Source organism: Nanorana parkeri, unplaced genomic scaffold (assembly GCF_000935625.1).
Source record: "Nanorana parkeri isolate BGI_ZX_2015 unplaced genomic scaffold, ASM93562v1 scaffold1737, whole genome shotgun sequence".
NCBI classification, from domain to species: domain Eukaryota; kingdom Metazoa; phylum Chordata; class Amphibia; order Anura; family Dicroglossidae; genus Nanorana; species Nanorana parkeri.
The window spans coordinates 146277-174145 of NW_017308005.1; the positions used below are offsets into that span (position 1 = coordinate 146277).

The window sequence follows — 27869 nt, forward strand, 5'->3', positions numbered from 1 at the left end:
CCCTTCCCCCCTGTGGGGGTGTAGATTGGGGGGGGGGGGGGGGGTTTCCATGGCGATGGAATCTTAAGTGTTCACCTGAATGCAGCCATAGGATAAATGTAATCTGCAGGGGCACGGCGTGCCGTCTGCCGCCGTTCACAGCGTAGAGGAGTAACACGACGCTCCGGTAACAGTGTAGCGTGCAGAAAATGTATCTGATTGTCTCCTGCTTTATAGTGAATCATTTGTCACATTTATAAGGGTGCATTTTTATCTTCAAAGAGGACCTGTCACTTTTTTTTTTTAAATAGGCAAACTGGAGGAAGAATTATTTATGCAACTTTTAAGCTTTCTAGTTTCCAGTTGCATCAGTTACTCATGGATGCAGCGCTGGTCCCTAGTACTTATGCCTCATCTCTTGGTAGATTACAAGCATGCAGGATCGGGACTTAGAGGACCAGTCATGATTGGTCAAGATTTGGAAGGTTTAGTATGAAACGATCCCGTATCTATACCCAAACAATAAAAATGTAACACATTGCAGCTTACCAGATCTCAGATGCGGTGGCTGCATTTGTTTTCAAGTGGTTCAACCTGCCAATAAGGAAGTGTGCTTGTCGCTTTCTGTGAGCTGCACTGAAGAAATAATCTTTCTTGCATAGACTACTAGCCCCAATCAATCTACATTATAAAGCAGAGGTGGCTAAACTTTCATCCTCCAGCCATGGTGAAACCACAAATCCCATGAGGCATTGCAAGACTGACGGCCACAGGCATGACTTCCAGAGGCAGATGCATGATGGCATGTAGTTTCCCCACAGCTGCAGAGCGGAAGTTCGGATACTCCTTTGATAAAGTATGAGAGCACCACAAGTTTATGCTAATAGTTTATTTAACTTGACACCGGGTCAGAGAATATAGCCAATGCTTTTCGGGGGGCTCACAAGTCTGACTGGCAACCCATAAGTACCCTATTCCTCATTTTATACATTTGTTGACCAGTGTACCCTTATCGTTGCCAGCACTCAGGCCTTCATGAAAGGGATATTGTGAGCCCCTGAAATGCATTGATTATATTCTTTGATCTGTTGTCAAGATAAACTTTTTCTGGACTCAGTATAAACTTGTGACTCCTTCATACCTTATGAATTGATTTAACCGCTCCAGGGACTCCAATGGGCACCCCAGTTGACGGGGAGCTTCCTTTTAAAAGCTGGATGTTGAACTTGGCTTCACCTATTATTGGGTCCAGCGCTCCACTAACATGCCTGATCAATTCACCATGCAATGGAGGGGAACAAAGGCAGACATGTTTGAAGTCCAGCCTGAGGTGACCACCATGGCTGCCTTCATAGTTACAGTGAAGGAGTGAACATTGCCACCCATGGACAGGAAGTGTGTTATTTTAGGGATGCCCTGATACCGATACTAGTATCGGTGCCAATGCAGAGTATTTGAGTGAATACTCATACTTGCCCAAATGCTCCGATGCCTAGCCCGATACTTCCGGAAGCTGGGCAGCCGGTCATTACACGCTGCCCGGCTTCCTGATTGGCCGGCTACATGCTCATCACAAGTGACAAGGGAGCATGGAGCCGGTTTCCTGGCCAATCAGTAAACTGGGCAGCGTGTAATGACTCGCTGCCCGGCTTACTGATTGGTCGGGAAGCCTGCTTCATGTTCCCTCGTCACCTAGTGACGAGGAAGCATGGGGACGGCTTCCTTGCGAATCGGGAAGCCGGGTGGCAAGTCTTTACACGTCACCCTGATTCCTGACTAATCAGGAAGCCAGGTGGCAAATCATTACACGGCACCCGGCTTCCTTAATGGGACTTCCGGTATTCGGTATCAACGAGTACCGAAAAAAAATATTGGTACTTGATACCCAAAAACCTGTATCGGTCCATCCCTAGTGTTATTTACTCAAGGTAAAAATACAGGGAAAAGAATGAAAACTAGTGCAGCCAATACATCTACAGACTGGCAAGCTGCATTGTTTTACATATGTGCCAACCCTCTAACTGTTTCTTATCCTGGACAGCTTGGCATGTTAGTGCAAACTTCTGTATTGCAGAAGTAGACCCGTTGATGCTGATGAAAGATTCACTTAAAACAGAATTTTTTTTATAAAACTGTCTTTTGAATGTTTGCCACAAATTATATTCCATGAAAGTTTTTGCATTGATAGCCGAGTTCTTCTCATTGTACTGTATTATCTACAAATTGTAGTTTCAGCATGGAGGAACCGTCTCTGCCCATCATACATTGCTGGAGGGCTGTAGCCTAACCTTACCGTTGAGACCTAAAACTATGAGAAGTGCCAGCTGCTATGGTTGATGATGTTTGCCAGAAGCAAGTGGAAAAAAAAAGAAAATCACAGCTCCCTTCAGCACAGAGCACTTCCGGTGAAAATCTGGTCTATAAAGACGTCCAAGAGACAGAAACTAGCCCTCTGCCTGAGGGAGAAGATGAAAAGGTTGCTGCAAGGGCCTGTGGATAAATTGTCTACAAACCATAATGGTCAGGTCTCCCCGGTGGAGATAGATGGCGACTTGTTTGTATGTGGCATAAAGAAGAAATCAAATAACACAGACGTCCAAGCCACCTTTGACCTCATGGATGTGACTAAAGATAACAAGCTGGCAGTTAGTCTCTGTGCAGATGAGGCAGAGTCCAAATGGGACAACAGCTTCCAATTATCCATAAATTCTGAGGATCTGAATGGCAATGACCATGCGGACACAACTTCTTCAGATGAGCAGACTTCTGAGTTGGTGTCACCTTGCCAAGACAATGGACTGTCTTCAGACCAGCCAGATCTGTCCACCATAAGTATTACTATGAGCTGGAAGGAAATTACTGAAAATAATCAACTTTTGTGTCAAAACAGCCTCCTGGAGTCCAGTACTGAGAGTAGCTGTGCCGCCAGTGACCGGTCTGCAGATGTAGTGGAATATATCATTAAGGAACTGCAAGGCATCAGCCGAATGCAGGCTGAGATAGCGGAATTGCGCCAACATCTGAGCTTGATTAAAGGTTCTGTTGAAGAAGTGTCCACTTGTGTTGACTCTGTTCTGAATGAGATTGAAGGCTTGCAGGTTGGTTGGGGACCTCCGCAAAAAACGCTTGTACTCTCTCCAAGCGGAGAGTCTGTTAGAGATCCATTATGTGATGGGACAGTGTTGTATTTTTTTGGAATGTCGGAGCATGAAGATGAGAACACATTGGAGAGGATTCACTGCTTCTTGTGCAACCATCATTGCTTTAATGGTATCCAAAGCACAGAGTATATAAAAGAAGCCTACAGGGTTGGCTCTATCTCAGATGCAGTGTTAGGGCCTAGGCCAATTGTTGTTAAGCTTTCTCATCCCAATCACAGAGAAGTTATCCTTCAAAAATCTGTCAACTTCCAGAGTTCCGGAGTGAAAATTGTTCCTTTTGAAGATCATAATTTTCAAAACCGGCTGAGAGCCAACTCGCTCTCTGTACTCCAACATGGCCTGAGAGAGAACAGGTGGAGTTCGCTGAGTCTGGATAAGGCAGTGGTAAGGACAGATGATACAGGGGGTGAGCGCAAAACCGAGTCATTCCGAATAAGATATCAGAACAAAAGCACAGAGGCTCCCTGTGGCGCCGAGGAATTTCTGTTTGCGCAAAAATGCACACTCGCCAAGAAATGCAGTTTATCAGAACCCGAGGCAGCGAGGGGTGAAATGAAGGAAAGCTGTGAACAATGTCTGGAGAAAAGTGTAAGTCACCTCTGCATCCGCCTTGACTCTCAAGAATCTCAAAAAAACCTTCATTTCACCAATCTGCCTTCAACCGGTGAGACCAAAACTTGCCGATGCTCTAGACTGCTAACACGCTCTAACCACCTGAGTGCATCCTCTGAAGCGGAGGAAGCCGAGATTGCAATACACAGGTGTTGCTCCATCGTAGATGACCATGAAGGCTTGGTCAAAGAAGGTGACCTGGTCGCCTGCGATTCCCGAGTCCAGTTTAGAAGTACGGAAAAAATCAACGTGATCATTAAAGACCCTTCAGGCAGCTTCACCTCTCTGAGCTTCGATGACACAGTGGACAAGTGCTCTGCTGGTACTGTAGCAGAAACATTGAAAGAGGTGGTGCATATAGACCTAGAAGGTCAAGATAAGACCGGTTACGTGTTTAGAGATTATCTTGATCAGCCGGCTGAAAATATAGATATAGTAGACATTAAGTTTTATGCAAACAAATTAGGTAAAGCTCTTAATCATTTCCGATCAGCTTTAAAAGTCGTTTTTAATAAACTTGAAAGTCCTGATGTATATATGGAAAGTAAGGAGCCTAGCTTCCCTTTGTCTGATCATGACACCTTACAAAGACTGAACAGCATCGGCAGTGGCCACTTCAATGATAGTCTCCCTACACATTCCAGCATGAGTAACAGTTACAGCTCTAGCTCCAATCTTAAAGAAGATGCCTATTTTGTACTAAACAGAGTCCCATCTCTGCCGCACGAATCTTCTATCCCGTCCCTGATACTTTCCCCTGATGTGGACCTTAGAGCCCCCCAGGCAATATCGTCTCCTGAGCAGATGACTGAAGGCGATGAGTTGGTAGAAGTCGTGAAGGAGGGCAAACCTCTAAGGCTCGATCAGGTGTGCGTGGAGACCATCTATCTCAACAAATGCATCAACAACTTCAAAAATGTTTTGCGAGAGAAGAAGAAATTGCAGCGGAAGCTCTTGAAGGACATAGTGCAGGAAACCTTTTGGGTGTCTGGTGAAGAGATGACCTCAGGTATATAAAAATAAAACCATTGCTGTAGGGTTTAAGTAAGTAAGATTTGAGTTGGTGGTGGGTGGGGGTATTGAGGGTGAAAAGTTTGTTGCTCGTCATTTTGTTGTCACCCAGCATCTGCATCTGTTTGGTGTTCATTAGTGGTCACAATCCTCAAACTGCATGTTACGAGTACTCGCTCAAATACTCTTTATCGGCACTGATACTAGTATCGGTATCGGTGCATCCCTAGTTTCAGGTCTTCCATAAATTTAAATTTGGTTAATCAGCTGTGCATGTTTTTCTGTGCTACTGGACCTCCCGCCAGCCACCAAATGCACGCGGATTGCAAATGACCACAATGGCCGAATTATTTTTTAATCTTGCTATTGCTGTTCTAAACTTACAATAAAGTGTGTTTGCAGTCTGCTAATGTACCATTGCTGTAAAAATGGAGCCTGAACCGTTTGGTCCAGTTTTGTTTTGATCAGGGTAATGCCTGTTGCTGCTGCTATGTTCTAAAGGATCTGGCCCTCTACCAGTATATTTCTACCAAGTCCTCCATCGCAGAGCTGTGTGGATTTGGCGTGGGAGGACAGGCTCATAGTGTTGTCAGGTCAACCGTTTCACCCTGAGCAGCCGTGAAACAGTGTAATTTATCCAATGTTCATACTGCGTAATTCCTCTGCAGCCGGGTAAAATTAATAAAGTTTAAGGTCTAAGTCTATACTGTTTTCTGTCATCTTCACCTACATATATGTAAGTCACGGAATACAGTTCTGAGACTATATATCTATACACATACTCATTCACTGTTACTTCTTTGCTTGGTATGATACTGAATCCAGTTTTGCATTTTCTTTCTATTTATAAATTTACTTTTTTCTTGTATTCCATGTAAGAGGTCAAGAACTTATGAATTTGCTGTCTATCAAACCACCAATTATGAAAAAGGTTTAAAAATAATGGGTTCCCATTGGCAGTCTTGCTCTGTGTGGTTGAATGGAGAAGTGCTAGCACAGGTGGTCTGGGCATCTCCTGTAGATGCCTCTAGAGCAGTGGTTCTCAACCTGTGTAACCTCAGGACCCACATTTGTACTTGGTCATTAAGTCGTGACCCAAGGCGCACTGCAATGGAATGCACAGCATTACGGTACCGCACATTCCGGTGCAGGCAATAGAACTGTGGGTGTCAGGTGCGTTTGGGGTGCTATTCAAATGAATGGCAACACAACACACCTCCCACACCAAAACACATGGTAGGTCCACCCAGTCTCCCTACCTTACAAGAACTGGAGTGGATCCTCAGTCTGGGGTCCAGTGTGGGCTGCTGCGCTGTGACAGAGCTCCATCCACATGTGCATTGCTTGTACAGCTCCCTAGTGTGCCCTGTAGAGGTGCCAGGAGCCAGAATGTGATGTCACTCCGGTCCAGGCACCTCTACAGGGCACACTAGGGAGCTGTAAGCAATGCATGTATGGATGGAGCTCCCTCGTGGCCATACCCCCAGCCCACCTCAAGCTGACACTCGGTGCCGGGTAGCATAATTTTAATGGCTGCTTGGTGCAAGAACTGACAGTGCTGCACTAGGGAGAGGCTGAGGAGCATCTCGCCTACAAAAGAGGAAGGCATTTGGCGACCCACTGAACATGGGGTCGCGACCCACTTTTGGGTCACGACCCACCAGTTGAGAACCACTGCTCTAGAATAATGCTCTCAACGGCTATACCAGGCACAGCCAAAAGAAACGGCCCAGGTGAAGTCTCAGAATCCTTGGGAGATATCACACTATACAATTTAATTACGATTATTTTGTTATGTCCCATTAGGGGCTGCAATCCAAAGCTGGATGAGGGGAGGTCTGGGCCAAGCTGTCTAGCTCCTGTGACTGATATGAGCAAATTGGTTTGGATGTAGGTATAACACAGGGCTGGATAAAGCTGAGGTGCTAGGTAGCCAGTTAAAGCAAAGCTGGTATCTAACTTGAGCCTTTGGTATTGTTTGCAGTGTAGCCCTGGGTTCCCTGGTTCGTGATGTGGCTGCTGGTTCCCAGATGGGGCTGGCAGGCTCTTGAATTGTGTCTGCTTGAAACAAATGGTTTGGCTTTAATGTCACCGATGTCAGTGAGTGATATGTTGGCCTAATTAAAAAAAGCAGTTTGATACAGTAAACCTCAGTAGTCACCAGGCTTCCTTGGTCAGTCACCACCTGCAAAGTTAAATTCCATCTACAGCTTACACTTATGGTAGGGTCAGAACCGCTCTAAGATTTTAATGCTGTCTTGTGTCCCATTAGTGGGATGTTCTCTCACTTCCCGTCATAACACTCTCCAATTGGGACAGAGATGGCGAAAGACCTTCCTGTTAGTGGCTTCACGTTGGGATCACATACAGTAAGATGGAGCCCTTCCATATTTTATTCAAAGGCCATTTCTGTTGCAGTTCATCATGTTCACCATCAACCTATCTTATAGGCTCTTCCCGTCATGATGCTGTCATGCCACCGCTGGAGTGTCCTGGACCACGTGAGGACTCCACCAATGGACAGCCAATAGGAAGTGTCCATGGAAGCAATGTGGGCACTTGAAGAACTCTCCCACTCTGCAGTCTTTTTTTTCTACTTTTAGATTGGGTGGGAAGGTTCTTTTAGTCACAGAGATCAGTTTTTTTACCCTAAGAAAGACTGGAGTCTTTTTGTCCATGTGAGGACCCCACTGAAGGGAAGTGTCCATGTCAGTATGGAGCAATGTAGGCACCTGAAGAAGAACCCTCCCACTCTGCAGTCCAAAATAAAGAAGACTTTTAGATCAATTACTTGGTAGTGAGGTGGGTGGGTGCTGGAGATCTGTTTTAAACCTAAAAAAAGACTGAAGCTGAGGTTATTAACTCCATTTTCTAGGATAACACGGCTGTATGTTTTTTTGTTTCTCCCAGATCACCTTTTTTCCATTTTTCTTTCACTTGTGCTTTTTCTCTGAGAACTTTCATGAAGGTCACGCACTTATTGTTATGTTTCCAGCCGATTGTTATTGTCACGTCTCTACCTAAATGACAGGCCTGCAACATTTTATTAAGCGTATTTAGCAGCCCACGGCTGCCAGACCCCGCAGCTACCTCTGTGTGACCTGAATTGATGTGCTGAGTGTACAGGTTGTAGCTGACAGAGCTCCTGGCACCCAGCTGTTGATGGAAGGCGATGCCGGGGTGGGGGCTAATTGTTGCCACAGCTCGCTTACGTCAAGAACTAAGCTTTTGGTAATTCCGGAAAAAATGTGTGCGTTTCTCCAAAATCCCAGGGGCAAGACCAGCAAGCTGTGCCTTCCGCAGTCTCCCCTTGACGCATTATTTTCTGCACAGTAGTAGTAATTGCTTTGTTTTGCAAAAGAAAATAGTTCAGTTTAATGTAATATATGTTTTATGAGCCTTTCTTGGGCTCTAGCCAGATGGACTGTGGGCTGCCTAGCAAAGGGAGTCGTTTTGTTGGTTTTAGAGCTCCATTTTTTTCCCCCCAAAGTACAGAAACACGCAGAGGATATTAAGGCCCCAAGCTGGCTGTTCTGGTTGCTGCACCGCTGACATCTGCAGAAAATACTTTGCCCTATGCTTTCTGTTGACACCTTGCAGTATACTGGCGGTGAGAAGTTAATTCCCTTTCCTGTAGGGAAGGAGAATAGCTGCTAAATACGCCGATTTTTTTAATGTCTTGGGATTTTATGTGTGTGTGCGAATGGATAGTTTGAAGTTATACACACTTGCATAATATCTTCTAAAAGTCTTGCCTTCCAGGGCATCACCAGAACAAATGTATTTTTTATTTGTGCCTGATGTAAAATATGCTGAGATTTGGACATCTTATATCTGGGCCTTAGCGCTGTATTTCCACTGAAAAGTGGAGGTGTGAACTTATGTAGCAACTGGCTTTGAGGAATGAGGTTTCGAGTGCCTTCACTTTATTATAGACCTTTTCCGTGGTGGCTTTGATCAGGAGGGAACCTGTAGCCTTTTGTGCTTGGATAAAATAGTGCAGTGTCATTTTGCATTTAAAAAGAAATCAGTGCTGGGATACAAAGGGCCACATTACTGGGGTCAAATGGCCTGCACTGAGATGGGTGTGGCCAATGATCCTTCATACATGTGTTCTGGTATATATTACCCCATCAATGGGTGACTGGATCCAAGGAAGTGAAGACCTTTCTCTCAGTTTTTGAGGCTTCAATGAGCTCAGAATTCATTCAAAATTCTTCAGAAGGAGGAGTAGGTAAAGACCTGGGTATCTGTGTCTGGTATTCAGACTTCTGTAGAGAATAGTCAGGTTTCTAAACTGCTTTATGCAGGGCAAAGCAACAGATTCATGTTACGGACTACCTAGCAGCACATACTCACCTTGCCTTTGGTCCCCCATCACCCTGTGCGACCTCTGGAAGCAAAGAGAAATACTTTGTACTTCCAGGTATGGGCATCGCGTGACTCATTACTCTTCCACTTGGTGGCCGGCCCAGCTCAGGCATCCAGCAAGGTCATGTGGGTCGGAATGAGAATCCTTAGGCCCATGTAATCTTTAGGTCATGATTATTTTCAAAATCGATTCGTTAGCCAAATATTAAGTTTAATCGGATAAAAATCATCTTAAAAAAAAATAAATGGCTGCATGGATGGACTACTAGTTTGTATTCAGATTGTAGTCCATCACGGAGCAAGCTTGGAGCAGTGACTACTTTACAACACACGCGTGGTTCAAGGGGATTGTAGTATAATGTAGTATTGCTGGGGTTTGTTGTATTCCTCTATAGCTGGTGGTATTCTGCATTGTGCTGTATAATCATTCTACAGCGCAATGCAGAATTCCATCAGCTATATAGGAATACAACAAATCCCAGCAATACTAAATTATACTTACAGTGTATAATGTATTGCTGGGATTTGTATTCCTCTATAGCTGATGGTACATTGCTCTGTATAATATATAGCACAATGTACCATCAGCTATAGAGGAATACAAATCCCACTCTCCCAGCAATACATTAATACAGCACCATGTGGAGGGAAAGTGCAGGCAGTCTCACCTAAACACTCTCCAAGCAACTTTCTTCCCTGAGATTGTGGGCCTGTCTGTCGGGAGAGCTGCCGTCCCCCCCACAGCTGCTCCTCCTGGCTTCAAGTTCAGTCTCCCTGTGACGATCGTGGGCACCGATTCGTGGATGGTGTTGGCGGGCAGCGGCGAGTCAGTGAGAGCTTAGAGCTGGGTGAGGTGAGTCAGTGAGATGCTTTGACCAACTATTTTTCTAAATTTTCAATAAGAACGTTCAAAGGCAATCCTACTGGTGTATGGCGAGAAGGTAGATACGTGCTGTTTTTAGGGGGAGTTAAGTGAACCTGTTGCTTTGTCCTACAAAATGGACAGGTTCACGTTAGAGCATATGACCATTTCAATTCATTTTCTCCCAGTTGGCCGCTCTTTAGTAGCCTTTCACATCCCATCCATCCCTCCTGCCTGTGTGATGTATGGCGATTCCACACTCCACATTCGTATTCTCGGAGCACCTACACAGCGCGGCGAGAAACCCTGTCCAGCGAGGGTTAAGCTCTATTCATTTCAATAAGGATTTCATTTCCCCCGGCGGAGGGCTTAGCGGCATATTGGATTAAAGCCCTCTTTTGAGAAGCAATGTTTAGCAGCTTTACAATGGAGACGGGCACTTCTGATCTAACACTTTCACTGGAGAATATACACATCGGTCTGACAGAGGGACAGCTCAGCGCCGGGCCGCGCAGACTGCAATCAGGCAGTTAATGTCTCCCTTTCTTCGGGAAGGGGTTTTATGAGTTTAAAACCACTGTTTGCAGTTTAAAGTGCACTTATTTAGTGGTATTTGTGGGGTGCAAAGTTGGGTGGTAGATAAACCGATCAATGCTCAATCTCTCGTGATTGCGCAATACTCCAGTAATTGATGATGCAACTTACTCCATAGGGACCCATTTGCTCCGCTGGCTTAGCGATCAATTGCTACTAATAGCAAGAAATCGCTAGCGGGTTTAGTAACCAAATTGTCCAACTAAAGCTGGCCACACACCTTACAATTTATCTGCAGATTTTCTGTGGTCAGATGGAAAAGGTGCAACAGATTCCTCCATCTACACTCAACTGTGTGGATGGAGTAATCTCCACCTGGGCCAATCTGTTGCACTTTTTCCATCTGACCACAGAAAATCTGCAGATAAATTGTAAGGCGTATGGGCACCTTTTAAAATGTGCAGTTCTGGCCTAATGAGGTGACTGCGAGCAAGTATTTTAATCAGTGGATTGAAATTGCCTGTGTAGATTGGCCGTAACCCATGCTTTGAGCTGGGACAGAATTACCATTACCATGAAAGGAAGGCTTCTTTTAGTCACGAAATGCGGTAGCCCATTCTGTAACTGCAGAAAGGCTTATGAGACCATGACCGGGGTTTTCGTTTTCCCAGAGAACCAAAGGTGAAATCGCAGTGGTTACCGTAATCGGCAGCTCAGCTTCTTGCTCTCATATTCCTTAATCCAATGTTTATAATTCTGTGCCTCTGCCTTCATGTAGATCTGTCATTTGAGAAATGTGTGGGATCCCATATTTTTGACCTCTGGCTTTAATACCGTGAGTCACTGCCCTAGAACAAGTATAGAGATCAGGACTTCTTGTATACTGTCTGAAAAAATATTGAAGCTTGAGGATTAGTTCGAAAGCCAGGTTATCAGCATTTTAGAAGGTCAGCAGTGGCTCCTGTTTTCCTATAATGAGATTGTTGAAAATGGAGTAGAGATTTGCGTATTCCGGGTTGCCAGTTGCATTGCATTGCATTACAAATCCGGGCCCCAATGCAAGTATGGGATGGGGCCCTTTAAGGAAAAATTATGCATCTGGTGCCCTGGACTTAACATCTCCCCTATGGCTTTAAGGCTGGTGGGCACACACCTTACAACCATCGCAAGACTTTTGTCTTGCGATGGATGTAAGGTAATTAAAAGAACGTACGATCTGCCTATCTTGGACAGGTAGATCGTACTTGCGATGATCGCAAGCCGCGCCCCCCTGAGGGGCGGGCTTCCGATGACCGCAATGCTGAACGGGCAGTGTGCGCTTGCGCACACCGGCCCGTCCGGCTTTTATCTTACGAATATGCTACACACCCGCTGAACATCGTACGATGCTCGGCGGGTTTTCGAACATGTTCCGTAGTAGAGGTTGCACGCCTTCCACACACCTTACGATGATTTCCCGCGATTATCGTACGATTATCGCAAGGTGTGTGGTCACCTTAAGTTAACATTTTCACGCTGTTGCTTCCTATACCTAAACCACACCCAACATAGTATCCCCTCCCAAACTCCTGGAACCCCTCCCCCACACCTAACCTAGCATCCCCTCCCCAACTCCAGGAACAAACTTAACATGGCATCTTCTCCCCAACTCTTGAAACCCCACCTCCACACCCAACATATCATCCCCTCCCCAACTCCTGGTAAAACGCCTCCAAACCTAACATAGCATCCCTTCCCCAAATCTTGTAACTTCACATCCACACATATAAAATAGCATAGAAAAATTTCACACCTGCACTTGTGGGTTCAGTTACGAAAACTAGTGGGTAATTATTGCAGCTGCTGCATTGTAGACACTAAGGTCAAGGAAATAAATAGTAATAATAAATGTGCAGCGCTACGGAACGGTAGTTGATTCACTAAGACGATCTAATTCCAATAGTGATAATGCATATAAAATGAATGCATATAAAATAGTGAATTAATGTTATATGCATTATCACTATTGGAATTAAGAGGTTAGTTAGATGTATTTATGTTCACTGGTTAGTGCATTCTATCATCTTAGATCAGACTTAAGAATCAACTACCGTTCCGTAGCGCTGCACATTTATTATTACTATTTAATATAGCATGCCTTCCGCAATTTTTAGAACCCCTCCTCCTCCCATCTAACATAACATCTCCCCTTTTTCAGACATACCTTAGCATCCCCTCCCCAATTCCTGGAACCCCTCCTCCTCACCTAATGCAGCCTCCAGTCCCAAACGCCTAGGACTTCTCTTCCACTCTTAATGTAGCAGACCTTCTGCAACTTCTAGAGCCCCTCCTCCACAGGTAATGCAGGGTCCCCACCCCGACCCCTAGAACGCCTCCTCCGTACCGAACACAGCAACATTCCTCCTCTACTCCTTGAACCTCTTTTTCACAAACAAAGCAGCATTCCCTCTCATACGCCTAGAACCCCTTCTCCACACTTGGCGTAACAACCCCACCCAGCACCCAGGACCCTTCTCCCCCACATAACGTCAAAGCCTTTCTGCAACTCCTAGAGTCCCTTTTCCACAGATAACGTAGGAGCATCCCGTCCTTCACTCCTAATGCAGCATTGCCACCCCGATTCCTAGAACCTCTCCTGCACACCCAACATTGCATCCCCTACCCAACACGAGGAACCCTTCCTCCATACCTAATGCAGCACCCTTCCCCAACTCCTAGAAAACTTCCTCCATGCTGTACCATGCTATGTTATATGTTGGTAAACATTTTTCTTTAAGAAGCACAAATGTGGTATTCGTTGACACTGGAACGTGTATTGACAGGTTAAACGTGTGTGTTAGATGGATTCCTGGTGCCATTTCGTTGTACGAGGTAGCAGAGCTTTTAGCGCAGGTCTTTTGTTGGCTTTCTGACAAGAACATTAAGTGCTGAGAGATGAAGGGCCCCGTCTCCTCTCTATAGGAGGTTGTTTGCAGCCTCTTTTCTGAAGAACGCACTGCCTCGCCTTTCCACCGCTGCCGAGCATAATCTCTTAATCAGCGGGTCATTCTTCTCCCGACTGTTCCGTAATAGACGTATTTTGAAACACTCTGAAAAGCTTTTGTTCCCCTTCACTCCGGAGAATAGGTTCTGATGCTGCGTAATTGCTAATTTCTAATTATTTACTTGGAGATTAAAATGAGAGCCAAAACCTGCCTCTTGTCTCCAGAATAAGGCCCCCACTGCGGCCATCAACTACTCATTCCCTGATGTCATTCAAACATCGCCATGTCCATGTAGTTCTACCTTTTTGATATAATTTTTTTAGAGATTTATTGGCCAATGCTTGACGCCCAATTGAGCTTTCAGGGTAAATACGCCAAATGCATTCTGGGTGCATAAAAAAATGGTGTGCCAAGTCTTAGATGTTCCTTTAGAGAGCAGCCATAGTCTGAGTAGAGAAGCCTGTCCCCTGCCAGCATTCTGCAGAGATGGACCCTTGTTCTCTATGTGGAAACGGTGGTCTCTCTCCAGAGGTCAGACGCCACTCCTCTCAGCACGGAGCAAGAGCTTTTGCTGGTTGCCGAGCTATTTGTTTGACTTGGACCTCTGCAGAGAGACTACTGGGAATGCACCGCCCTGCCCACAGCATGCTGATTGGGCAGTGTGTTAGGAGCATCTCAAATGCTCCTCTCCCTGTCGCAACCACTCAGCTTCATCTGGTGGTTGCCTCTTGTAACTGCACCTACCATAGTCTAGTCAGCTGCAGGCTAATCAGCCTGGCTACACGCCCCTTACAGCCTGGGCGTTGGTTAGTTGTGCTCTAGCTCTGGGCTTGTGATAGTTCCAGTCTTGTCTTGTCTCCTGAAGCCCATTCCTGCCTTGATCTTGTATCCTGATCCTGAAACCCAGTCCTGCCTTGATCTTGTATCCTGATCCTGAAGCCCAGTCCTGCCTTGATCTTGTATCCTGATCTTGAAGCCCATTCCTGCCTTGATCTTGTATCCTGATCCTGAAGCCCAGTCCTGCCTTGATCTTGTATCCTGATCCTGAAGCCCATTCCTGCCTTGATCTTGTATCCTAGTCTTAACATGTCTCTCTTTAATCCTTTATCTGTCTTGTTTCCTGTATTAGTTCCTGTCTTGTGTCTTGCTTTCTGTTTGTCTTGTACCTTGTCATCAGTCAGTACTTCTCTTTATTCCTGGGGGCCATCCTGTGGCATCACCTGATCAGAGCAAATAGTTTAAAAGTCCTGGGGGCATCCAAGTACCGGTAGGCGTGCTTGCCTTATGGGAACGGCGGCTGCTATAGGTGAAACAACTCGTCGCTATTGGATCTGACAGCGTGCATCCACAGCTGGTCCTGACACAGTGAAGGTAGAGCAACTTTCTTATGAATCTTCAAATCTGCTTTCCCCTCCACTTGGCACATGTGCATGGCGTGGACCCTTGATTGGATCCTACTACTGCCCCTCCCTCTACCAACCTACTGGCTGCTATAAAGACAGATTCAGGAACCTATAGTAGCTGTATGCAAATACATAATAGCAGATGACAACATTTTTTTTCTATTATTGAACAGCAGCCCTGAAGTGCGTTTGTGTTCCATGGGAGTAAAATAGTGAATTTCAGTCTGTGGGCTTAGCAGACGTAATTAGATGGGATTCTATGGCAATGATGGATTCTCACTATTGTGTAATATATAATTGGAAAATTTGTGTGTGGGAGGGTGTGGAATTTGCAGCCTTATAAAAGAGATGGATTCCTTTTGTATTGAGCTCTCTGCCGCAGGACGGTAACTGGCAGGGAAACCCCCTCCCCCCCCCTTGCCCCCCCATTTCAGGCTGTGAGAAACGAGAAATTGTCATCATATTATGCCGGGAGCGGGAAGTCGATAACACACAGGAGTCGTCTGCAGGCTGATAGCTCTCGTAACTTTGTATCTGACGGCTACAAAACACTTTGATGTGCAGCAGCTTTAATTATTTGTACATATCGCACCTAGCGAGCAGAAAACAAATGTGGTGCCGGCGTTGCTATTAATAATAGGAGGCGGCGCAGAAACCTCCCGGGGAGAGCAGAAGAGCTTCCAGTATGCGGGGGACGCTGAATATAATTATATGAGTACACTTCTGTCTCATAGACAAGCAGGTGGAATGTCACGCACATGTTTTATCGTTTGGATTTTGGAAAGTGATTGACTGAATGCCCCGGCGACCACCATCTGATAATATGCCAGAGAATTATGAACATCATTGACAGCTAGAAATCTATAAGTGGGTTATCACCGACTGAACATCCTTTCAGAGGGTATAAGAAACTAAAGCTATTTTTGTTTTTGGAGGCATAGAAGGTTTTTATTGCTCTGTGTAACCTCTGATGAAGTCCTTCTAAGAATTACTGAGGGTCTGCACATCTACTGTATCCATTGAGGGGCTCCCACCATCCCTATGCTGAGTTCCCGGGTCTGTACACCTGCTGTGCCCATTATGAGGAGCTCCCACCATCCCTGTGCTGAGTTCCCGGGTCTGTACACCAGCTGTGCCCATTATGAGGGGTTCCCACCATCTCTGTGCTAAGTTTCCAGGGCTGCACAACTGATGTGCCCATTATATGATGTTCCCACCATCCCTGCACTAAGTTCGTTGTTCTGTACAGCTTTCTGTGCCCATTATGAGGGGTTCCCACCATCCCCACACTGAGTTCCTGGTCTGTACAGCTTTCTATACCCATTGTGCTGAGTTCCTGGGTCTGTACACCCGTTGTGCCCATTATGAGGGGTTCCCACCATCTCTTTGCTGAGTTCCCGGGTCTGTACACCTGCTGTGCCCATTATGAGGAGCTCCCACCATCCCTGAGCTGAGTTTCCAGGGTTGCACATCTGCTGTGCCCATTATAAGATGTTCCCACCTTCCATGCACTGAGTTCCTGGGTTTTTACAGCTTTCTGTGCCCATTATGAGGGGTTCCGACCATCCCTGTGCTGAGTTCCTGGGTCTGTACACCTGCTGTGACCATTATGAGGGGTTCCCACCAACCGCACTTGATTTCTATTTATTTTATATTATGGAAAATGGAGCCGCAGGGGCTAGAGAACAGTGGTTGGCAGGAACGCTCAATCTCTCAGGCGGGCAGGCACAGAATTATAATATGGAGATCTCGATGTTGGGATCCATGGGCTGACACAGAATCCACTCCACAAGAGTGCACATGGAAAGATCCTTCGGTGCCCTGACGGTTTTAATCCTTTTCCTGGCAGATGGGCAGCCACAAGAACCTCTTTACACCCTTAGAACAGCGGTGCCCAACCTGGAGTACTGGGGGGGAAAAAAAACTATAATTGCAGAGGTGGTGCGGTCAGGAGCACGTAGTAATATCCTGGTGCTACACTGGGAATGGCTGAGCTTGTTAAAAATGCGGCCCTAAAACCCCAGGGAGCCCCACATCCAGGAAAATTATTTTGCCGCGATCCGCATCTATTATTATTATTAGCACCACTCCTGACTGCATCTGGGCCCGCCCCTATGTGGGGTACAGGTTATGGATGAGGACTGTCGAGGGGTACCCAAATGAAAAAGGGTTGGGACCACTGCCGTACAACAGCAAGGCGCTTATGAGGAAGGCTCCACCCAGATCAGTCTGTTCCCATGTACCCTCTGCAGAGACTTTGATTCCCAGAGCTACTGTAGCTAAGAATACCAACCAGCAATGAAGTTTGAAAGGCACCAACCCTTTGCCTCATCTTTGCTCGTCTTACATAAGGGACAAAAACTTATTAACATGGATAGAAATGATTTTCAGCATGGAATCGCACCGCGGTAATCTCAGGACTTATTAAACCAGCTTTGCTACTCATTGTTTTTTGCCCAGATACATAACGAGTCCTTTTGTAAAAAAAAGCAGAGACATATAATAGATATACTATATACCAGGGGACAGAAACCTTTCCCACATTATCATGTTCACAATCATCTGACAACCACTGGGCCAGTGAACAATAGTGTGTTGTAGTCTGTTTCCTATTTTTTCACTCATAGTTGTACTGCTCGTGTGTGTATTAACTGATGCATGATGATGCACAAAGCATGTTTAGCCTCCATGAATGCACATCAGACCTCAGATCAGCCCCAATGCATAAACTTTTGACCTCGGATCAGCCCCATTGCATGGCCTTCAGACCTAAGATCAGCCTCAATCCATGGCTTGCAGACCTCAGATCAGCTCCACTGCATGGACTTCAGACCTCAGATGAGCCCCAATGCATGTAATTCAGACCTCAAATCTGCCCCGGGGTGTAAACTTTAGACCTCATTTAAGCCCCAAAGCATTCATGTCAAACCTTAGATGTGCTCCAGATTGGCTCCAATGTACTTCATACCTGAGATCAGCCCCAGTGTGTCATTTTTAGACCTCGGATCAGCCCCAATGCATGCTGTACATCAAATCAGTCACTATGTGTAAACTTTGGACCTCAGATCAGCCCCAGAGTGTAAACCTTAGATCAGACCCAAAGCATGCACTGTAGACCTCAGTTTAGCCCAAAACATGCTCTTTAAACCTTAGGTGAGCTCCTAATCATCTCCAATGCATGAACTTCATACCTCGTGTCCGCTCCAGTGTGTAATTTTTAGACTTCAGATTAGCCCCAATGCATGCAGTGCATACCTCAAATCAGTCGCTATGTGTAGACTTTAGACCTGAGATCAGCCCCAATGTGTAAACCTTAAACCTCAGATCAGCCCCAATGCATACACTCCGATCAACCCCAATGCTTGAATTTCAGACCTCCGATCAACCCCAATGCTTGCATTTCAGTCGTCAGATCAGCCCCAATGCATGCACTTCAGTCTTCCAAAGCACATGAACTTAGATCAGCCCCAAACCATGGGGAAGGCAGGGTACCACTGTAGGCATGCGGGTTGGATTCTTCTGCACCACACAACCCACAACCTCATCTGCTGTCAGGCTTCCAGTGACATGAAGGTGGTGGTTGGTCAGGGTTTGTTATTGACAGCCTAGTGAGCTAATTTAGCTGTCAATAGTCCCATTTACCAACAGTCGCTAATGCTTGCTATATACCAACATATATATTTTTTTACCTGCCTCTGTTTTATATAAAATTAATAACGTGTTTGCAATTAGATATTCAGTAAGTTTGTTCAGCTTTGGGTTATGTTTGTAGATGCTAATCAAAAGTATTCCTTTTAAAGAAAGATTAAAGGGAATACACAACATGTGGCATGAGTTAAGTGAATATAAAATCAAGCTAATGATCCACATCAAATATCGGCTTACTCTGCTCCAAAGCCGGACTTCTTTAAAGCTGATCTCCAGCCAAACCACTCAATACAGTATATGGGAGCTGTACCTGCTAAAGGATTTGTATTTGTCACCATGCAGTCCTAAGATTTACACAGCTTTGACACACAGCACAACCCTGTTTGGCAGGAGACCTGATTTATCTTTGCTGCAGTTAAGTGACACAGGAGATGACCCCCCCCCCGCCTCTGATTCAACAGTCGTGGAGCAGCACCAGACTGATGAGCTCTTCTGTCACTCCGCTCTCTCCTCCTATAGGGGGTATGCTCCTTGCGCCGCTTCTCCCTCTCCGAGTTTGAGCTCTGCTGTACAGGGACTTCGAGAGGCTTATACCAGGTTATATCCTGCTTCCTGCTCTTCCATTAAAAAAAAATACTTTCAGAGGCATATATATTAATAATTACAGAACTGCATTAATTTGTGTCTTTTATATCTGCCTGGGGTTCAGCTTTAAAATACATAAATAAGGAAACTTTTGGTGTGATTTGTATTTTGGCTGAGTCACAGCATGTTATAATTGGAAGTCTTCCTTTCCTGGTATAGCAATAGCATATTTATACCTTCATAGGCTGTAGAATCTTCTGTAGGAGAACGTTAAGGCCCCGGCGTAATGAATATTCATGGACTTCGCAGCGTACTCTCCACCCTTGTCAGTGTTCTCTAACAAGCTTACACGTTATCCATAACAAGGACACCAGTGCATTTTAATTCATTATTATGTAGGTGCTGTGCACAGGCAGAATGCATGGACAATGATGGTCCTGCTGTAGAGGAACCGAAGGAAGATGTGTTGTCCATAGTTGCCGGTTATTCACCAGCTGTTGGATATTTAAGGTTGTGAGATTCTAGTTTGTATTATTTCCCGGACGCTGCTTAGGGTTAATAGTTGGGGGCAGCTTGGGCTTTTTTTATTTTAGGGTTTTTATTGGCGCCGTCTCTTCCATACATCCCTTATCCCCATGATGCCCTGATAGATGAAAATGTAGCAAACCTGCCATTAGAGGAAGCTTGCTTTGCTGACTTTCTATAAGTCAAGTTCTGAAAACATGTTAGGTTTTGGTTGTCAGGTTGGATACAATACTCGATGAGGGAATGATGCGTGTATACACAAAACTTCAAAGACACAAATGTCTTCTTACTGACATCCTGCTGGCAAGAAATTATTAGTATTAAGCAACCAGTCAGCTCCACCGTTCTTCCTCCCTTCTCTAGTTTTCTTTCCTCATTTCTTTGTTCACGTGCATTTCCCTTTCCGGTTATCTCGTCCTCTTTCTACATATCCATCTTTCTGTTTTGTGTCTCCCTATTCCTCTTCTAGCTCTTCCCCGACCTTTCTTCCTCCGTTCTCCCTTTTCCTACTCCCTCCCTCTACCTTTTGCTTTCCTCCTCCCCTCTTCTGTCTTTTCTGCCTTCCCTTTCTTCCTCCCATTTTCTCGTTCTTTTGGCTTCCCTTTTCTTATAGCGTCTGTCTTTTCTGGCTTCTCTGCCTTTCCCTTCGTTCTTCCCTTACCCTGTCCGACTCCTTTGCCTATCGTTTTCATCCTTTACCCTCCTCCATTTCCCTTGGCTTCCCTTTCCTCCTTCCCTCTATTTCTTCCAAAACTGCTATTATCCTCTTCTGGCTTCCCTCTGCCTTTGTTTTTTTCTCCTTTTGATATTTAAAAAGGGCCAGTCAATGGAACTGAAAGCCTTGGCCATGTCCATGCAGGCCACCTTCCTTGGCCTTTTCCTTTTCTCCACTTACCCTCTTTTGGCTCTTCTGCAACTCCTTTACGCCTCCCATTAAACTCTTCTACCTTTCTCCTCCTGTCCTTCCCCTCTTGTTGCTCATTCCTCCCCCTTCCTTAAAGCATAGGTAAAATGAAAAGGAGGGTTTGATTTAAAGGGCCATTCAATAGATTTGAAAGCCTTGTTCAAGAAGGGCAACACACTAGCACCTGAAACGTAGCCCTATAGCTGTGTGATAATTGGGGTTCTACAAGTATTGATGGTGGTAGAGAAGATCTTCTCTCAGACACTAATACATGAGACCTTTAATTGTGTATAGAAGACAGCAGCTGCTAACTTCTGGTTCTTGACCCCTTATGACATTTATGTAGTAATGGGTGCCATCTTGTGTGTTGAATGTGATAAGTAGATCTATAGCTCAATCATCATCCGCCCCAGGTTGGGATGATTGGATGTTATGGGCAACAAGTAATTTACACTTTACAGATTATTTTACTTTTTTTAATCAAACACCTCAGAGGGAAGCTTATCCGGCTTGCTGAACACATACACCATCAGCCTTGATCCGTCTTGTTTGTCTCTCCATTTGTCTCTTTTAGTCTTGGGTGGGGTTTCGGGGTAACATTACCTCCTCACATCTCCTGTTCATTTGTCCTGGGAAGTCGTAGAGCCGAGCTGGGAAAAGGACAGAATCTCAACTAATCTTCTCTCCCTCTTTTTCTTCCACAGAGGGGAATAGAGCTGAATTTCAGGTTATTTATGTTTTATACCTGTCCCCATCCCCTATGCTGGTACTTGTGTGCTCTCCTGTCATGCTTGTGGTTATTATTTAACATTGACAAGATGCATGCTCATAATAAAGGCAAGATATGTTAAGTGTACAGTAGATACACAGAGCATGTTTACTGCTGAAGAAACAGAACATATGAGGTGCTGTGAAAATAGAGGCTGTACAGTGGAGGCTAAAATAGCACTTTAAATGATGTGGGGAATTAAGTCTATTCAGGTTGCGGGGACAGAGCCTGTCCAGGGCAAAGGAACAGACACTGCTCTGAGCTGGGGAAATGAGCCTGTTTGAGGCAGGGGAACAGGGCCTGTTTGGGGCAGGGGGACCAGAGCCTGTTTGGGGCAGGGGGACGGAGCCTCTTTGGGGCAGGGGGACGGAGCCTCTTTGGGGCAGGGGAACGGAGCCTCTTTGGGGCAGGGGAACCAAGCATGTTTGAGACAGGGGAACCAAGCATGTTTGGGACAGGGGAACGGAGCCTTTCCATTGTAGACAAGTACTGCCTTTTTTTATGCAGGCGGATTCAGACAGAGCCTGTTCATTGCAGACAAAACCAGTTAATTTTGAGGTATTGCGGTCTGTCCAGTGTAGAGGAATAGATTCTGTTTTGTGCAGTGGAATAGAGGCTCTGCAGTACATGGAGGGTGTTGAGCTTCCAAATGCCAAGAAATGGAATCTGTCCAGTGTAGAGAAATGAAGACTTCTTATTGTAGATATGTACCGCTTGTTGCATGCTGGCAAAGAGTCTTTTCAATGTAGACAGACAGAACCTGTTCAATACCAGATATTGCAGTTTGCTTATGGTAGTGGAATATAGCCTAGGTTAGTGAATTGATAATAAAGGCTGTTAGTAGATTAGGGGAATAGAGTGTTCAATCTAGACTCTTCAGTGCAGTGCAAATACTAGCGAGTGGTATCAGTATGAGCTGTGTGCATAGCACAATCAATTAGAAGAATGTGTGAATGTCTACTTCGCAAGTAGCTGTATGTTATGTGTGGACTGAAGGCTAGAGAGTACATGTGTGGCATGCATACTGGAAATGCAAGGGTCTATATGTGGCTTGTACATAGGGATTATAGGTGTCTGTCATGTATTAATGTAAAGTACGGGTATTTGTGAGCTGTAGTAATGAAACGGGTCAAGAGCTATGGGAAGAAGTGTGGATGAGAGGTGTTGAATGTAGGGTTATATCTTATGGTTTAGAGAGTAAGACTTCCTGAATGGCTGTAATTGGTCTGCTTTCAGACCAAAGGCAGCCTATTGGGGCACCTCCAATAAAATCCAGGTAAGTAAGTGAATAAGAGTAGCACACCAAATTCTAGGGTCTGAACATATCATGGAAATCCAAGGTCACAGTCCGATGTGTTTTGGGGGGGCTAAAACCCCCTTCATCAGGGCTTCCAACATTGGATTAGGTGCGGAGAAAGGACTTTGTTATCTACTAGAAAGGCTTTAGCAGCGAAGACTAAGCCCTGATGACGGAAGTATTAAGTCCCTAAAATGCTTTGGTTACCTTGTATTTCCATGATGATACAATAGCTTTCAGACTCTAGAATTGGTTTGGTCCTCTTACTCACGTACTGTCCCCAGATGTGTACGTGACATGTATACCAAGAACCGGAAGTGGGTATTTGTGATGAGTATACTGGAAACCGGAGCTTGTGTACTTGGTTTGTTGTGTATACTGTAAATGGAAGGATGAGTATATGTGATGTGTGTACTGAAGACTGGACAACATATGCACTATATATACACTATATTGCCAAAAGTATTGGGCCCCTCCCCCTCCAAATCATTGGATTCAGGTGTTCCGTGAAATTTCTTTGCTACTAAATATTCCGCGGTCACCTGTTACTGGTATTATAACAAAATGGAAGCAACCGGGAACAACAGCAACTCAGCCACGAAGTGGCAGGCCACGTAAAATGACAGAGCGGGCTCAGCGCATGCTGAAGCGCACAGTGCACGGAAGTCGCCAACTGTCTGCAGAGTCGATAGCTACAGACCTCCAAACTTCATGCGGCCTTCAGATTGGGACAACAGCAGTGCGTAGAGAGCTTCATGGAATGGGTTTCCATGGCCGAGCAGCTGCATCCAAGCCTTACATCACCAAGTGCAATGCAAAGCATGGGATGCCGTGGTGCAAAGCGCGCCGCCACTGGACTCTAGAGAGGTGGAGACATGTTCTCTGGAGTGACCAATCACGCTTCTCTGTCTGGCAATCCGATGGACACGTCTGGGCTTGGCAGTTGCCAGGAGAACGGTACTTGCCCTCAGGGGTTGGGCTTGGCCCCTTAGTTCCAGTCAAGGGAAGTCTTAAGGCATCAGCACACCAAGACGTTTTGGACAATTTCATGCTCCTAAATTTGTGGGAGGAGTTTGGGGACGGCCCCTTCCTGTTCCAACATGACTGCCCACCAGTGCACAAAGCAAGGTCCATAAAGACATGGATGGGGGAGTTTGGGGTGGAGGAACTTGACTGACCTGCTCAGAGTCCTGACCTCAACCCCATAGAACACCTTTGGGATGAATTAGAGCGGAGACTGCGAGCCCGGCCTTCTCCTCCAACATCAGTACCTGACCTCACAAATGGTCCAACATTCCCATAGACACACTCCTAAACCTTGTGGACGCCTTCCCAGAAGAGTTGAAGCTGTTATAGCGGCAAAGGGCGGAGCCAACCCAATACTGAACCCTATAGACTAAGACTGGGATGCCATTAAAGTTCATGTGCGTGTAAAGGCCGGCATCCCAATACTTTTGGTAATATAGTGTATATGTTGTGTGTATTGTATGTTGCGGAAAGTGTGACAAGTGCTTATGCGTCTTATGTCATTTAAATGTTCTCGTTGCTTATTTTCCAAATATTAACCTATATTATTTTTAATCTTCAGACCCAGGACGATGGAGACCCATCCAAACCACCATGGTTTAAAGGCGGGTGAGTGTCCGAGCATTCTGACTTTGCATACGCTTGGCTGATATGTATCCACCTCCATAAAATGGTAAATGAAGAACAAAGGTCACCAGGCCATAGATCCATACATGACACAGAAGACCTCCATACATGACACACAAGACCTCCTCATTCATTTCCCACATCATGAATAGTATAAAACCCACAAATCTAATGAAATCCTGAACTTACTGATCAGATATTTCTCTGCAGAGCACAGATATGTACACCCTTGTGTATACCTTATTTGCAGTACGTTCCCTTTCATGTTTTTACTGTTTGATGAGAAAGTGGTCTCTGAGACACATTACTAATGATGGAGCCATTAGTGACTGGTAACAATATAGCATTATGTTTCCCAGAAAAAGAGAACGCCAGTCAGAGCATGTTTTTATTTTATTTTACTTTTGCAAGTTTGAGCCCTTTCAAGCTTTTTCTTTTTTTAAATTATTTATTTATTTTTGCTTCCTCTATCCCATTGGGGACATTATCCTCGCCTCCTTTTTGGGCACGGGGACAGAAGAAAATGAAGGTTAACCTCCTTAGTGTGGACACAGTCAGCAATAAGAAAACTCATTATGGGTTAGGACCTTTCCTCATTCCAACAAAAACCGTATTGGACAGAGTTCTATGTTAACATATTCTTAATTTAAGTTCTGGTTATAATGTGTTCTCATCGGGAAGCCATATCTTTACGCTTGAAGACTATGAGTAAAAGTGTGGATAGAAATGTATCCGAGTAAAGATACCCATAGGGGTCAGAAAATACAACCACTGAACCATGGCTCTTCATAGAAATCAATGTATAGACACGAATGCTTGCATCTAGAACAGGGGTAGCCAAACTCCGGCCCTCCAGCTGTGGTGAAACTACAAATCCCATGATGCATCTCTCTCTGGGGGCCATGTCCATGGCTGTGAGAATCTTGTAATGCCTCATGGAATTTGTAGTTCCACCACAGCTGGAGGGCCGGAGTTTGGCTACCCTAACAACTGAGGCCCCTGACAACTGAGGTGAACAATTCCAGCCACGTGAGTTGTCTCTTACTCCAACAACTCTTGGCTAAATGGTACCTGCACAGTACACCGAGATAGAAGATTGCCACTCAATCGCATGGTGGAATTGTTGGTGTGCATTTACTAGATAGTAGTGAGATCACTGGGAATGCAGCCTATCCATTCACTAGAGACCGGTGACATCACTAATGCAGCCTATCCATTCACTAGAGACCGGTGACATCACTGAGAATGCAGCCTATCCATTCACTAGAGACCGGTGACATCACTGAGAATGCAGTTTATGCATATGCTAGAGATTTGAGATGTCTGTGCAGCCAATCCTGTTCTTTCTGTGCTGCTGTTGGATTCTGTTATTTCAATTCTTATTTGAAGAAAAAACAACCTAAGCATTCAGTATGGTTGGTTGCTCGCAGCATTTCCCCCACCTCCGCTCTTCATCAGGGTTTTCACAGATGCCATATGAGGATTACAGAGGACTTTTCTAAGTTGACAACTTGTCTGGGAAACTTGTATCTGTCAGGCTGGAGACCCGCAATTCCCATATTTCAATATTTTCCAGGATTCCTTTTGCTGGATTAGCGTCGCTGTACAAGAGCCTCCTTAAATCACTAAATCCTGATCCTGCGCCGCCAGCAAAATGCCGACATATTATGTTATGTAACACCGCAGAGTGCGTCAATATAACAAGTATATAACAAGTATACACGTCTGACATAAGACAATGTCACATCAAATCTGCTAATTATTACTTTGAAACAAAAGTATCGGAGGAGAAGATTCCAGGATGTGTTTTGTATGCGTTACTCACGCACAGCATTGGCCGGCTTCACGCTGCGCCACACTAAACTGCAGCTGCTGCCCGTGTTTAAAAAAAACTAATTATTGCTTTCAATGTACAGAAATGTCTTTATTTATCCCATCTGGAGGGGGAGTATAGTCATTACCAAGATATGGTAGATATGGGGGTGCTTGTCTATGGGACATGGCTATGGAGGCTGGTAAGGGGGAACCTAACCACATGGATACAAAATTATCCGCATCAACCCCTGACAGGAAGGCTTTAATGGAAAATGCACTTTTCTTCATCAAATATCTACAAGACTAAGAACAATGTGTCCAATCCACTAAGACTAAGTACAGACCATGTACGAGAATGTGATGGACCTCATCCTGCCGTATTATCACACCACCCGTATATTCAATCAGGCTTTATGGCAGCTTCTGCACTGATTGCTGTAGAAACTGGTGGACAAAAATGGGGTCCCGGGCAGTGGCGGACCTAAGGACCCTGGTGCAAGATTTTTTTCTTAGGGCCCGCCTTTCCTGCAACTGGGGGTGGGGAGGGGGCCTTGGGCAGGACCAGATCTCACTGGCCCCCAAGGCCCCCAGCGGTTTCTGCAATAAAGGACTAATGTCCCCCCGCACCCCAGTCAGACCCTATTATTGTTATACAATTATATATCTCTGACATATACTGCAGTGCTGTACAGAGAACACTGAGCTAGGCACATCAGTCTCTGTACAGAGGAGGTTACACTCTAATGCAGAATACCATACGCTATAGAGGACTACAAATCCTAGCAATACATTATAGAGTAATGCAGAATAATAGTATATGAATTTGGCACATACTCTCTGCTGCCGCTCTGCTCCGGGGTGCCGGCCTGAAGTCTCGGGCAGAGGGTCTCAGGAGGGGAGAGGTGTGGGCGGCAGAAGTGCTGTAAGCAGGGGACACATGGTTCCCCAGAAGGCTGCTGTGCAAGACCTAAGGCAGCTGAATCAATTTGAAAATGTAAATTGCCAAGGTGCAGAGGTCAGCGGTGTAATACAGAGCAGGGGGGAGCAACGATGTTGCCTCCATATTCTGAGGTGGAGCGTCCTTGTGCCCCCCCTTCAGGACCCGTTCTCCTAAACTATACAGCCGGCCAATGGTGGTGTTGCAGTCTCCCTCCCAGCCCATAGCAGCTGTAGTGGGCGGAGGAAGCTGCAGGTGGCCGCAGAGGAGCCCGATCACTGAAGTGGGCAGTTAAGGCAGCATTTTAATATTATAATTGTATTATTATTTCAAAAATTGTGTACTGTAATTGTAATAAATGCAGTGTTCAAAATAGAAGGAAGGACTGCACAATAATCCAACTTTTAAATGTTGCCTCTTGCCCTGCATTCATTTTCTATTAACTTGCAATGTAAATACCTTTTTAAAAGTCTTTATATAGAAGCTCTAGCTGGTTTCTTGTGTCTATGGAGGGCCGACAGGGCCACTGAATCCCATAGGTCTTGGACGTCACTCGTTGGCATTTATTGGTCTCAGGTGGCCTGGACAGAGTTCACATCCACCAGCCGCACAGGAAGAGGATAGAGCCGGAGCTGTATGGTCACATGACCGCGTAGAAATGCTAAAAAAAGGATATTTCCATTGTGATGTATCACAATGTATCAGAAAATGCACACAGGGAGCCAATTTGTAAAACTGAGTGTGGGAAGCCAGTATTTAAAAGCCCTTTCTTTTTCTTAAAGTATTATTGCACAGTTTAAATAAAAAAAAAATATATAT

At 45.3% G+C, this 27869-nt stretch overlaps 1 protein-coding gene across 1 annotated transcript in view; it reads left to right on the top strand.

Moving 5' to 3' along the window:
- The window catches only part of LOC108799480 (protein unc-13 homolog B-like), a gene marked incomplete at its 5' end in the record, with an annotated part of 285160 nt that overhangs the window by 136905 nt on the left and 120386 nt on the right, over positions 1-27869 (top strand). Inside the window, one exon of the mRNA XM_018571343.1 lies at positions 24234-24280. Within this exon, the coding sequence (XP_018426845.1) occupies positions 24234-24280 (47 nt within the window). The remainder of the gene's footprint in view (positions 1-24233; positions 24281-27869) is intronic.